Consider the following 14,093-nt stretch of genomic DNA (forward strand, 5'->3'; position numbering starts at 1 on the left):
TCTGAACCCAGGAGCTGGTGGTGTGTAGGGGACAGCCCAGTGAGGGTCTGAACCCAGGAGCTGGTGGTGTGTAGGAGACAGCCCAGTGAGGGTCTGAGCCCAGGAGCTGGTGGTGTGTAGGAGACAGCCCAGTGAGGGACTGAACCCAGGAGCTGGTGGTGTGTAGGGGACAGCCCAGTGAGGGTCTGAACCCAGGAGCTGGTGGTGTGTAGGGGACAGCCCAGTGAGGGTCTGAACCCAGGAGCTGGTGGTGTGTAGGGGACAGCCCAGTGAGGGTCTGAACCCAGGAGCTGGTGGTGTGTAGGGGACAGCCCAGTGAGGGTCTGAACATATCAAAGTGAGATGAAGCTTGAAGGCCCAATGAAAACCCTTGCCTCGAACCTCCCCCCTTTCAGTTAATCTTTATCCACATCGCAGCGTAAAACCTGCTGATTGTTTGCTGCTGTTGAGTTAAAGTAATCCTCTCTCCCACAAGATTACTGGTTTATTTTCCACCTCCTTTTGGTTTGGGAAATTTAAATAGTGTTTTCAACACAAGAAAACTTCAGCCCACACAGTTTAATTTGAACATTAAACTACACCTTATATTTTCCTAAGAGCAATAAATTCCATTTGTACATCCAGAACAAACAGGCAAGCTTCACTTACCAGGTGAGGCATCACCTCAAAGACAGTGATAATGTTGGGGTCGTCCAGCTTGTTGTACGAAAGGTCAAGGACACCCAGGCTGGGACACTGCTTCAGGTGTTCAATGTCCTGCACCGTGCACACCTGGTTGTGAGCCAACTGCAGCGTATTGAGCACGGACAGGCAGGCTGAGAGAGAAAAGATTATTCTTGAAATAAGGGGGCCTGTTACGTGTGTAATACATGTGGGAAGATGCACCGTGATAGTATCAAATGATGCACAGCACCATGCATCATGGATCAATTCCCCACACTGAACCTCCTTGATATAAAAGCACAGCACTCTACCACCCAGGGCCGGATAACAGACAAGCTGCCCGCTCTTCGCCTCCACACATGGAGTTGCAACAACAACAACTTGCACTCATGTGGCACTTTTAACGCAGAAAACCATTCCAATGTCCCAAGAAGGAGATACTCAGAGGCGGTGACCAAAAGCTTGGTCAAAGAGGGTCTTAACAGGCGAGAGAGGTGGAGAGTTTTAGGGAGGGAATTCCAGAGTGTAGACCATAAGTGATTGAAGGCATGGCCGCCAATGGTGGGGCAAAAGGAGGGAGTGATGCACAAAAGGTGAAACAGAGAGAATGGGGGAGGTGAAGGTTGAAGGTCTGGAGGAAGGTACATAGATAAGGAGAGGCTAGGCCACGTAGGGACTTAAACGTGAGAATGCGAATTTGAAATTGGAGGCAATGTAGGTCTGCGAGCACACAGGTGATGGGTGAATGGGGCTTGGTGCGAGATAGGATAGGCGCCGCAGAGTTTGGGATGAGCTGAAGTTTATGGAGGGTGGAAGGTGGGAGGCCGGCCAGGAGAGCGCTGGAATAGTGGAGTCTGGAGCTAACACGGGTGGAGGAGCGTTTCAGCAGCAGGTGAGCTGAGGCAGGAGCAGAGACAGCCAATGCTATGGAGGTGGAAGTAGGCGGTCTTTGTGATAAGAGGATATGGGGTCGGTAGCTGAGCTCGATCAAGTAGGATGCAAAGGTTACGAACAGTCTGGTTCAGCCTGAGACATTGGCCAGGGAGGGGATGAAATCAATGACAACAGTACAGTGTTTGTGGCGGGGGCCAAAGGTGAGGACTTTGGTCTTCCCAATGTTTAACTGGAGTAAATTATGGCTCATCCAAGACGGGATATCAGACAAGCAGTCTGACAATACAGAGAAGCAGAAGTAGTGTCATCAATGCACATGTGGAACCTGATGTTGTGCTTTGTGATAATGTCGCCAAGGACTAGCATGCAGATGACAAAGATAAGGGGTCAAGGATAGATCCTTGGGGTACTCCTGAAGCAACAGTGCGGGGGTGGGAAGAAAAGCCATTGCATGTGATTCTCTAGCTACAACTGGATAGATAAGAATAGATCCAGACGAGGGTCGTTCCACTCAGATGGGTGACGGAGGAGAGGATGTGTGATTGACTGTGTTAAGAGGTTAAGAAGGGAAAATGCACCTAGTCACATAGGATGTCATTTGTGATTTTGATTAGAGCTGTTTCAGTGCTGTGGTTGGGGCAGTTCCAGTGCCATTCGCCACTAACCTCGCCCGCTCCCCACACCCCTCTCCGCGTCCCCTCCCTGCGCACCTCCACCCCTCCCCACACCCTTCCCCCTCACCCCGCCGCTCCTCACGCACCTTGCACCTCGCCCCTCATCCCATGGCTCCCCACTCCACCCTGCCCACTTCCCGCCACACGCACCTCCCCCTCCCCTCTTCCCGCGCACCTTGCTCACTCCCGCCCCCGCACTTTGCCCCTCCTCGCTCGTCCTCCCTCATATACAACTGAATGCACAGAAAGTGACAAGTTTGGAAAACATTTTATACTTGCATTAGCACTTGTATAAATGCGATAAAAATTCTGCCACAATTCAGGGCGGGAGAGCTGGTCACTTCCATTTGGATTCTCTGCTCTGGTCTCAGAGGGAGCCACTCAATGAAGTGGGCAGTTGACAATGATCAGGGTGGTAAACAGAAGGGGGCAAGTGAAATTGAAGCCCATGGAATAAAGGGGACAGTGGCAGCATGGAGACGAAATTGGCTACGTAATAGGAAACAGAGAGTAGTGGTGAACGGTTGTTTTTCGGACTGGAGGATGGTACACAGTGGTGTTCCCCAGGGGTCGGTACTAGGGCCACTGCTTTTCTTGATATATATTAATGACTTGGACTTGGGTGTACAGGGTACAATTTTAAAATTAGCAGATGACACAAAACTTGGAAGTATAGTGAACAGTGAGGAGGAGAGTGAAATTTAATGCAGAAAAGTGAGAAGTGATAGATTTGGTAGGAAGAACGAGGAGAGGCAATATAAACTAAAGGGTACAATTCTAAAGGGGGTGCAGAAACAGAGAGACCTTGGGGTTTATGTGCACAAACCGTTGAAGGTGGCACGGCAGGTTGAGAAAGAGATTAAAAAAGCATACGGGATCCTGGGCTTCATAAACAGAGGCATAGAGTACAAAAGCAAGGAAGTTATGACGAACCTTTATAAAACACTGCTCCAGCCTCAACTGGAGTAGTGTCCACAATTCTGGGCACCGCACTTTAGGAAGGATGTGAAGGCCTTAGAGATGGTGCAGAAAAGATTTACAAGAATGGATCCAGGGATGAGGGACTTCAGTTTCGTGGATAGGCTGGAGAAGCTGGGGTTGTTCTCCTTGGAGCAGAGAAGGTTGAGAGGAGATTTGATAGAGGTGTTCAAAATCATGAGGGGTCTAGACAGAGTAGATAGAGAGAAACTGTTCCCATTGGTGGAAGGGTCGAGAACCAGAGACACAGATATAAGGTGATTAGCAGAAGAACCAAAGGTGACATGAGGAAAAAAAATTTACGCAGCGATCTGGAATGCACTGCCTGAAAGGGCGTTGGAGGCAGATTCAATTGTGGCTTTCAAAAGGGAATTGGATAAGTGCCTGAAGGAAAAAACTTTGCAGGGCTACGGGGAAAGGGCGGTGAGTGGGACTAGCTGAAGTGCTTTTGCAGAGAGCCGGCATGAGCTCGACGGGCCAAATGGCCTCCTTCTATGCTGTAACCATTCTATGATTCTATGTACTTTATATTGTGAGCACTTCCGACGTATGGGGAAGGGCAGGCGGGCCCCTGAGCTTTACTCACACAGGTTCTCGATAATTTTGATGTAGTTGTTGCTGAGGTTGAGGGAGTCTAGTTTCTGCAGCGGCTCCAGGTTCTCTATTATATGAATGAGGTTTTGGTGCAGGAAGAGGCAGCGTAGCTCGGTCTGAGCATCCAGGTTCCCAATCCTCGAGAGCCCATTACACTCCAGCCACAGGCACCTCAGGCCAGTGTACTCCTCCAGGTTCTCAATGTAGGAGAAACCTACACCAGAAAAAACAGGAAGTGCTCATCAAACACACACAACTGGTGTGACTAGACAACACTGGCTGCAATTAATACAGTCCACCCATGGCCTTTGCCACACCTTAACTGTGTAGGCAGCTTCCTACTGCTTAGATTAAATAGATTACTGTCATTAGACTGGAGAGAAACCACAAAACCAAATGAGTACTTCAATTTATTCAAACATCTTTGAGCAGCTGCGGTTTCCTCAGATAACCAACCTTATACAGCTAAAAAAAAACATTCATAACAGATAGAAAAGCTTAAATAATTCACAAAATAATTAAGCAAACCCATAAAATTGCCCATGCAGGAGATGGGAACTCTGCTGAGTAAGCATGGCCTTGGGCTCACATTTCACTTCTTTCCTAAGCTTGCTTTCTTCTGCTGGCCCTTCCCTCTAGTTATTTTTTGAATCTTGTACATGTGCAACTCCCCACCCCAGTACCATCGGCTGTTCGAACTCGTACTGTACATTCAATTCATTGCTGTTCCAATGTGCCCAGTAAATAAAACTCCCAGTGATTATTTGCACAGTGTGCAGCTGTACACACAGGCCTAGAAATTCAGTGGGCCTTGCGCCCACTTAGCGCCTAAAGAGGTCTTTTGCGCCGGCGGGGTGGTAGCGCGGAAATTGAGTGCAGCGGTATTGGCGGCGGTAGCCGTTAGCGCTGCGCCGGGACCGATGACGTCATCGGTGTGCGCGGTGGCCCGTAACGCCCCGAAACCGTGCCGATCCCCATATTTATTTGCGCCCGCCTCCTCCGAAGCGGGCGCAAACAGCGAACAGAAAACGGGGCCGTCCTGCTGCCATAGTGGGGCGCTTTAAAGCTGAAGGTGCGGCCGGCCGCTTTTTCGGCGGCCGCCTGCCCGCACCTCCTTCCCCGGCCTCCTCCACCCCCCCCGCGGCAGTGCCGGCTGGTTTCCGTGGAGCCCGGCACTTCTCCATTGTGCCGGGCTCTTTTGCCGGCACTCACGATCGGGGCTCCGGCCGTTGCAGGCACCTCCCCCTTAAGAGAAGGAGGAGGCCTGCAGTACCGCAGCCTGCCGCACCGCATCGGGTGGCGCTGCGGCAACTAGCGCGCCGATATTCAGTTGCAGCGCCCCAAACGGAGGCGGGCACACCCTGGTATAGCGCCCGCTTCTGAATTGGGGCGCAGAAGACGACTATACGGCGTGCACTAATGCCTCCCCGCCCAGCGCTAACTTTTGGGCGCGAGCGAGCTGCCCGCGTCCAAGTGAATTTCTAGGCCACAGTGCCCAACACTCTGTCTGATGGGTGCCTTTTGCACTGTGCTGATGGGACAATAAAGTTTTCTTTTGTTGCTGTTTATATGCAGCAGGTGAAGAACAATGGCAACAGCAGTAATGCTCAGAAAAGACGCAAGTCCCAGAACCAGGATGCTCCAGTCCTACGACTCTGGCTCAGTTCTATGGCTAGAGATAGCAGCCAGGTAAAGACTCCAAGAAAGTTAGACTGGGGCCTGGCATGGACCCTTGGGTCGACGTTGTATGTAGTACTTACACTTCAAAATAAAATTTCATATTTTGACAGATTATTAAAAAAGCAACCCCCTTGCCTGGATTTTGCTGTGATCTGAGTTTTGTTGGACTGCACAAGTTGGGTGAAACTGCTCTGCTGAGTGAGGCATTCCGTGCTTAGGAATATAGGAACAGGAGGAGGCCATTCAGCCCCTTGAGCCTGTTCCGCCATTCGATTAGATCATGGTTGATCTGTATCTGATGTGCCAAATAACTGCCCGAATCCGTGAAGTTAAAGCTTAAGACTGAAGGCTTTTATTAAGTAAGAATCCTGGCAGAGTTAACAGAGTTCATCATCGACCGAGCCCTTGGTAGAACATACCAGAAGAGGGGCGGGGCCAGGGAGGAGCATTAGTGGTTCCCCCCGGTGGAACATTCCAGACATTACAAGTACAAGTACAAATATCAGAACACAGTTATTTCATCACAGTATCTTAACTCCATCTCCCCACCTTAGTTCTGTAACTCTTAATACCGAAACAAATATATTAAACAGTAAGAGAACAAACTAATAGTAGCAGTAAGACAACAGCTTTACAGTAAAGCTCAGCCAGATCCTTATTGGAAAAGAAAATACTAAATAATTCACAAATGCCATTTGAAATTACGACTGAACTTTCTAACATACTGGTTCTTTGTTGTCTTTTTCTCTCACAAACTACGGAAGCTATCGATTTGATTAACTTTCTCAGAGATTCCAAACAGACTCACCAATTTGATAAAAGACAGGCTGATAAATGCCTGCAAAACAGGGACCTGGGACCCAGTAATTTTAAGCAACTGTCTGTTTAGTTCAAAAGAAGCTGCCAATCAAAATTGTACGAGAAGACACATTTGTATCTGTAGTGTATGTAACTGTTCTACCTTTAAGAGAACTATTGTATGTAACCGTCCACCTTTAAGAGAACTATTTTAGGTGTGGCACTACTTTATCTTGGCTGCTGTATACTGTAATACCGACGGTGACCACACCGGTATATAAGTGCTGTGTCAGGATTTATTGGGCAGATTCGCCCTGACCTTCGAATAGTAAAGTCCTGTTAAAGTTACTCTTGTAGTCTGTGTATTAATTCGCCATAATACCTACAGACTTTACAGTATCTGAATCAAATGGTTTGACTCCTCCCTCAGACAACTACCAGGCAACAACCTGGCAATTATTGCAACACACATATTAAATTACCCTGGCGCATTATTTCTGTGAGTAAAGCTAGTTTGTAACCCCTTAGGTACCATGACATATGAAAGAAGCCAATACCATGCTCGATCTTAGACAAACTCACTTCATTTTGTCACACATGGTTACTTTCCTATACTACATGGCGTGTTACACAGTACGACGGTGGCTGTAATTAAAAGCAGTGTATTGTCAGACTCACTGTAAGAGATCTGCCACTGTTTACAAACAAGGGACAGGACCAAGTGTTAAAGTTTAAAAAGCCTGTCTGCACTCATGCAATAATTCAAATTTTCTCTTTCTTTAAAAAAAAGTCTAAACACTCTTCCCCCACAATTGAATTGATAAAAGTGAGTCCCAGCTTCTCACTCACAGAACTGCACACCCACACTAGGCATACAGGAAGCCTGAAACCACCACGGCAACATTCCGCGTGGTGGACACTGGCAGAGACAAACGGCAGCTGTGTAGCAGCCTAACTCGCAGGTTACTACCACAATGGCCACTGAAAAGGTTACTGCAGTAAAGACATCGATTTTATTGAATAGGATCCTCATTTGAATCACATTGTTTGTTGTTACTAAAAAAATGTTGCAAGAATTACTGACTGCAATTCATGTACCTGTATTTAGAATCCCTGCCTGATCACTGGCTAGAGGGAAATGCAGGGCCTGCAGTATAACTTGACTCTGCATCACTCATCTCAACTTTTACCTGCAGCCTAACACTGTTAGATCCGTGATTCTGAGAGTATGATGTTTTTCACTAACCACACGGATGCTGTAACTTAACAATAAACAGGTATTTACTGGAGGAGGGTAGTCTCAAGACTGGTGGTACAGAGGCATGCGCAAGGCTTATATACAGGTGTGGTCACTGCCGGTACTACAGTATACAGGAGCTGTAAAAGTAGTTCTCTCTTAAAGGAACATACACTACAATTCCTCCCCTTTTAGATTAGTAGTACCCCTAATATTCAAATAACAATTAACACTTTAAAATGTACATTAGACAACAATAGTCCATTTATAGATTCAGTCTTTGGGGCGGCTTCCTGACCCTTTCGGGATAGCGCCTCTCCTGAGGTTCTCGTTCTTGGTGCAGAGGCGATTCTGGCCCCTTTTCATCGGGTAGTTCATCGGTTTCCACGACTACTGGTTCTGAGGTAGATGCTACGGTATGTCGGGTTCATTCCCAGGTACTCGAGACATGCGGTTGACTCGTTCCTGTGACGCTAAGATCTGATCGACGTGGCGTCTCACAATGTTCTCCCCGACATCCACTGTGTACATTAATGGCCCCTGCCTTGTGCATATCATTCCGGGTTGCCATTTCTCTGTTCGGTAGTCACGGGCCAAGACTGGTTGTCCTACATTGAAGCTCCTTGTCGGCTTCTCATTGATGTGCTGGAATTGTTTGTCCTCAACATTTCTTCGCACATTTGGTCTGAGCAAGTCCAGACGAGATCTCAACCTTCGGTTAAAGAACATCATGGCCGGGGTCTGGTTGGTAACTGCATGTGTCGCGTTTCGGTAGGCTAATAAGAAATTGTCCACCTTATGCTGTAGTGGAATTTCATCGTCGCACATGGCCTTTATCGCCTTCTTAAAGGTTTGTACGAACCTCTCAGCCAATCCATTTGTGGCTGGATGATACGGGGCGGATGTGTAATGCCTTACCCCATTCCTTCTCATAAATTTTCGAAACTCTTCGGACACAAACTGTGGTCCATTATCAGAGCAAATCTGCTCTGGAAAACTGTTTCTGGCAAATATGGTCCGTAGGACTGCAATCATTTTCTCTGTAGTGGTTGAGGACATTTTTATCACCTCAGGCCACTTTGAATGAGCATCCACTGCTATTAAGAATATTGAGTCCATGAATGGACCAGCAAAATCAATATGCACCCGTTGCCATGGAGAGGAGGGCCCCTCCCATGGGTGTAGAGGGGCATGTGGTGGTGCATTTTGGACCTTCTAGCATCCTGAGCAGCTCTTAGTTAGGTCTTCGATTTGTTGATCGATTCCCGGCCACCACACATAAGCCCTAGCAAGGCTTTTCATTTTCACTCCCCCCAGATGACCTTCATGTAGCTCATTTAGCACTCTCTCCCTTAACTTGGGTGGAATCACCACTCTGGATCCACACATCACTGTCCCCTGGCATACTGACAGCTGTTCTCTTCTGGATGAGAATGCTGGCAACAGTGAGTCGCCATGTGTTGGCCATCCCCTCACTGTCAAATCATATACCCACGGCAGCACGGTGGCATAGTGGTTAGCACTGTTGCCTCACAGCGCCAGGGACCCGGGTTCAAATCCGGCCTCGGGTGACTGTGTGTGTGGAGTTTGCACATTCTCCCCGTGTTTGCGTGGGTTTCCTCCGGGTGCTCCGGTTTCCTCCCACAGTCCAAAGATGTGCGGGTTAGGTTGATTGGCCATGATAAAAAATAAAAAAAAATTGGCCCTTAGTGTTAGGGGGGATTAATATGTGGGGTTGCGGGGTTACGGGGATAGGGCTTGGGTGGGATGGCTGTCGGTGTAGGGACCGGGTGTTAGGGTGATCAGCCATGATCTCGTTGAATGGCAGAGCAGGCTCGAAGGGCCGAATGGCCTACTCCTGCTCCTATCTTCTATGTTTCTATGTTTCTACCCGAGACAGCATCGGATCATTGCGGGTCTCCTTCTCTATATCCACGTTCGTTACTGGCAATCGTTCAATTATTGACGAATAAAATATCTCGATAGGGTCCACTGCTGGTGCTTCCTCCACAGTAGGCAGTGGCAGGCGCGATAGCCCATCAGCGTTCCCATGCTGTTTCGTGCCATTATATTCTATTTCATATTGATTCGCCCCTAGAAACAGGGACCATCTTTGTAACCGTTGTACAGTCATCACTGGAACGCCCCGCTTACGATTAAAGATGGAGACAAGTGGTTGGTGGTCAGTCAGCAAGGTGAACTTCTGCCCATGCAGATAGTGGTTGAATTTTTTTACTCCCCATACTAGGCTGAGGGCCTCCCAGTCAATCTGGGTGTAGTTGCGCTCGGCTGAGGTTAGTGACCGAGACGCAAAGGCTACTGGCCTCTCCAACCCGTCTGGGAATTTGTGCGACAGCACCGTTCCAATACCATAGGGTGATGCATCACATGCCAAACGAATTGGTAGTGCTGGGTTGAAATGGGCCAACACCTCTTTTGATGTGATCAATTCTTTACACTTCTGGAAAGCTTGTCTACGTTCGTCATTCCACTTCCATGGTACCCCTGTTTGCAGTAGGGTGTTCAGTGGGTGTAATACCGTGGACAAATTTGGTAAGAACTTGTGGTAGTAGTTTACCAGCCCGAGGAACGACCTCAGTTGTGACACATTTTCCGGTGCTGGAGCCTTGACTACTGCCTCAATCTTTTCAGGGGACTTATGTAACCCCTCTTCATCAATGACGTGGCCATAATACGAGATCTCACAGAATCACAGAAACCCCACAGTGCAGATAGAGGCCATTTCGGCCCATCGAGCCTGCACCGACACATATCCTACCCGATCCCTGTAACCCCTACACCAACACATATCCCACCCTATCCCCCTAACGGTCAATTTATCATAGCCAATCAACCTAACCCGCACATCTTTGGACTGTGGGAGGAAACCGGAGCACCCGGAGAAAACCCACGCAAACACGGGGAGAATGTGCAAACTCCACACAGACAGTCACCCGAGGCCGGATTCGAACCCGGGGGGGGGGGGGAAAGAGGGCCGGGGGGGGGGGGAAGATGGCCGGGGGGGGGGGAAAGAGGGCCGGGGGGGGGGGGGAAAGAGGGCCGGGGGGGGGGGGGGGAAGAGGGCCGGGGGGGGGGGGGAAGAGGGCCGGGGGGGGGGGGGGAAGAGGGCCGGGGGGGGGGGGGGGAGAGGGCGGGGGGGGGGGGGGAAGAGGGCCGGGGGTGGGGGGGGGGGGGGGAAGGGAGGCGGTGGGGGGCGGGGGGGGGGGAAGGGAGGGCGGGGGGGGAAAGGGAGGGCAGGGGGAAGGGAAGGGAGCGCAGGGGGAAGGGAAGGGAGGGCAGGGGGAAGGGAAGGGAGGGCAGGGGGAAGGGAAGGGGGGCAGGGGAAGGGAAGGGAGGGCAGGGGGAAGGGAAGGGGGGGCAGGGGGAAGGGAAGGGAGGGCAGGGGGAAGGGAAGGGAGGGCAGGGGGAAGGGAAGGGAGGGCAGGGGGAAGGGAAGGGAGGGCAGGGGGAAGGGAAGGGAGGGCAGGGGGAAGGGAAGGGAAGGGAGGGCAGGGGGAAGGGAAGGGAGGGCAGGGGAAGGGAAGGGAAGGGAGGGCAGGGGAAGGGAGGGCGGGGGGGGAAGGGAGGGCGGGGGGGGAAGGGAGGGGGGAAGGGAGGGCGGGGGGGAAGGGAGGGCGGGGGCGGGGGGGGGAGGGCGGGGGCGGGGGGGAAGGAAGGGAGGGGGGAAGGGAGGGGGGGAAGGGCGGGGGGAAGGGAGGGGGGAAGGGAGGGGGAAGGGAGGGAGGGAAGGGAGGGCGGGGGGGAGGGGGGGGAAGGGAGGGCGGGGGGAGGGGGGAAGGGAGGGGAGGGAGGCCCCCCCCCCGAGGGTCGCGGTCCCCCCCCCCCGAGGGTCGCGGCCCCCCCCCCCCCCCCGAGGGTCGCGGCCCCCCCCCCCGGGGTGAAGACCGCCGATTGCGCGCGCAGCAGGAGCTGAGACGCGGCGTCTCTCTCTGGCTCGGCCGGCGGGCCGGGTTGCCAGGGTAACCATGACGCTGACCCAGCCCCGCCCCCCGGCCGAGCCAGAGAGAGAGACGCCGCGTCTCAGCTGCTCCTGCTGCGCGCGCGTTCCCCCCCCCCCCCCCGAGGGTCGCGGACCCCCCCTAGGTGAAGACCGCCGATTGCGGCTGTGCGAGACGGCCGGCGGTACCCGGTTGCCAGGGTAACGCTGGACGCTCAGCAAGCCCCGCCCCCGGCCGAGCCAGAGAGAGACGCCGCGTCTCAGCTCCTGCTGTGCGCGCACCCTAGCGGCGCTGGGCTGAGGCTCGGCCCTCCAGCCTTCGAGTGGGGCCGGGAGGTGCCTAGCTCGGGCGTGGGTGCAGAGGAGATGCCGAGGCTTCTAGGCCTACCTGGAAAAACGGGGAAAGGTAGGAAAATTAAGGAGATTAGATAAGTTAATTACTTTCTAAATCATTTTTTTTAAAAACAATATGTGTTTTAAAAGCAACGTTTTTTTTTTAAGACGCAGAAAGCGGGAAAAAGAAAGGAAAAGTTTGGAATCAAGATGGCGGCGACTCACCTCGGTTCAGAAGGATAAGGCCCGGCCACACACGCACCGATTGGCCCGGCGGCACACGCCAGCAACCCGCCGTACGATTGGTCGAGCTCGAGGTCACTCTGTCGCTAATGAGCAGATAATGAGATGCTAATGAGCGGAATGTTGAAGGTTTTTGGGATACCGCGGGCGTGATTTTAGCCCGGCCGAAACGTAAATACGCTTAAAACCGTCTCGGAAGCGCAAGCTTTCTTTGGAGGTAACGCGCGCGTAGGTACGCCCTGTAACTTTCGAGCGCATAGCCCGACAGACGCACAGGCGATGACAGACAGAATGACAGAATGACAGACAGACAGACAGGCAGAAGTACCGATTTATATATATAGATAGATGGATGATACTGCTCAACTCTTGTTTTTAAATATGGAATTTAATGAGGTAATTGAAAGCCAATTTCTGAACCTGGAGGCTGCTCCACATTTGCGGCCAGATACAGTTCCCACCACTTAAAACGTTCACGTTTCAAATAGGCAGTCACGTATAGCGGCCAAAAAGAGCTAACCATTACCCATTTGTGTTAATGTCAATCTCAAAGTTGGCGGTTTTAGCGTCTTCAGTGCTCCGTTAATTTCAGGCAGAAACAGCTGTGCTTAGTCACTAGTTTGCACTGAATGTCAGAGTCATAACAGCACAGAAGGAGGCCATTCGGCCCATCGAGTCCATGCCGGCTCTCTGTAGAGCAATCCAGTCAGTCCCATTCCCCCGCTCTATCACAGTAGCTCTGCAAGTTTATTTCTCTCAAGTGCCTATCCAGTCTCCCCTTGAAAACATTGAGTGTCTCCGCTTCCACCACTTCCGTCGGCAGCGAGTTCCAGGCATCACCACTCGCTGCATAAAAAAGTTTTTCCTCACGTCCCCCCTAAATCTCTTAAATCTGTGTCCCCTAGTCCTTGTACCATCAATGAGTGGGAACAGCCTTTCCCCGTCTAGCCTATCCAAACCAGTCAGAATCTTGTACACCTCTATCAAATCACCCCTCAATCTCCTTTGCTCTAATGAAAACAAATCCAGCTTCTCCAAACTGTCCTTGTAGCTAAGATCCCCCATCCCCGGAACCATTCTGTTAAATCTCCTCTGCACCCTCTCGAGGGCCGTCACATCCTGAATGCAAGAACAAACATACTCCTTTAAAAAGAGGGCACCTGCAAACTCTTAAAGTCGATGACATCATCATCAATCACTGAAACCAATGTAAAGAAGGAGAACAAACATAAGTGAATAACACCTGGTTAATGTTCAGTTATGTAGTGTCTGTACCTTGAAGAAGGAACTATATTCTGCAGCCCCTGTATACTGCAGTACCAGTAGTGACCACCCCTGTATATAAGCCTGTGTAGAAACTTTGTATAGTAGTTCCAGTTTTGTCTCCATTCAGTAAACACCTGTTATAACCAACTTCTGCAGTCCGTGTCTCAATTACACACGGACATTACATTGGCGACGAACAGATCCGAACTTACCTACAGTTCTGCACCACCTCACGGGGATCCATCCCTGAAGCGAAGTTATTGGAGGTCGAAGCCAGAAGGAAGAAATCCAAAAAGAAAGGAAAAAGAAAAAAACAGACAGAGGAAACGGGCGTCGACCGTGGGCAACCGCCCTCTGATTCATCGAATTCGAAGATTTGCAGGAGAGGCTGTCGAGAGCTGGGCTTGGTTATCCAGTCTATGGTGTTCCAGCTAATCGGGCTGGTGGCAGGGAGTAAACTGATCCTTCCTGGGCTGCGGCGGGCTAGAGCTCGAACGGGTGGCTTTTCAACGGGGCTGAGCAGCGTTGTCGGGAAAGAGGCGAGAGAGCGAGAGGGTGGAGCACACAGGGCGCGGCCGGTGCTACGAAGCCGGGCAGCGTACAGACCCGAGAAGAGGGAGGAAAGTGTCCCATAGGGTCTGCTCTGACGACGGGAACAGTAATTAAAATAAAGGAAAAAGTTAGAAGTGCAGAAAGCCGCGAGGAGCTGCAGTTTGCCACGGGGACCGCGGAGAGCGGCGTTGGTAGCAGTGCGGAGGGAAGCGCGCGAAGACCA

The 14,093-nt window shown here is 51.2% G+C and overlaps 1 protein-coding gene across 4 annotated transcripts in view; it reads right to left on the reverse strand.

The window, feature by feature from the left end:
• The window catches only part of dnaaf1 (dynein axonemal assembly factor 1), a 185,127-nt gene that overhangs the window by 137,345 nt on the left and 33,689 nt on the right, over nt 1–14,093 (reverse strand). For all 4 annotated transcript variants that reach the window (XM_085990903.1, XM_085990905.1, XM_085990902.1 and 1 more), the window contains exons 3-4: nt 3,796–4,017; nt 649–815 (exon numbers count right to left, since the gene is read on the reverse strand). In XM_085990903.1, the coding sequence (XP_085847029.1) occupies nt 649–815; nt 3,796–4,017 (389 nt within the window). The remainder of the gene's footprint in view (nt 1–648; nt 816–3,795; nt 4,018–14,093) is intronic.

Source organism: Somniosus microcephalus, chromosome 6, assembly GCF_052327205.1.
Source record: "Somniosus microcephalus isolate GS21.2 chromosome 6, FLI_Smic_1.0, whole genome shotgun sequence".
Classification (NCBI taxonomy): domain Eukaryota; kingdom Metazoa; phylum Chordata; class Chondrichthyes; order Squaliformes; family Somniosidae; genus Somniosus; species Somniosus microcephalus.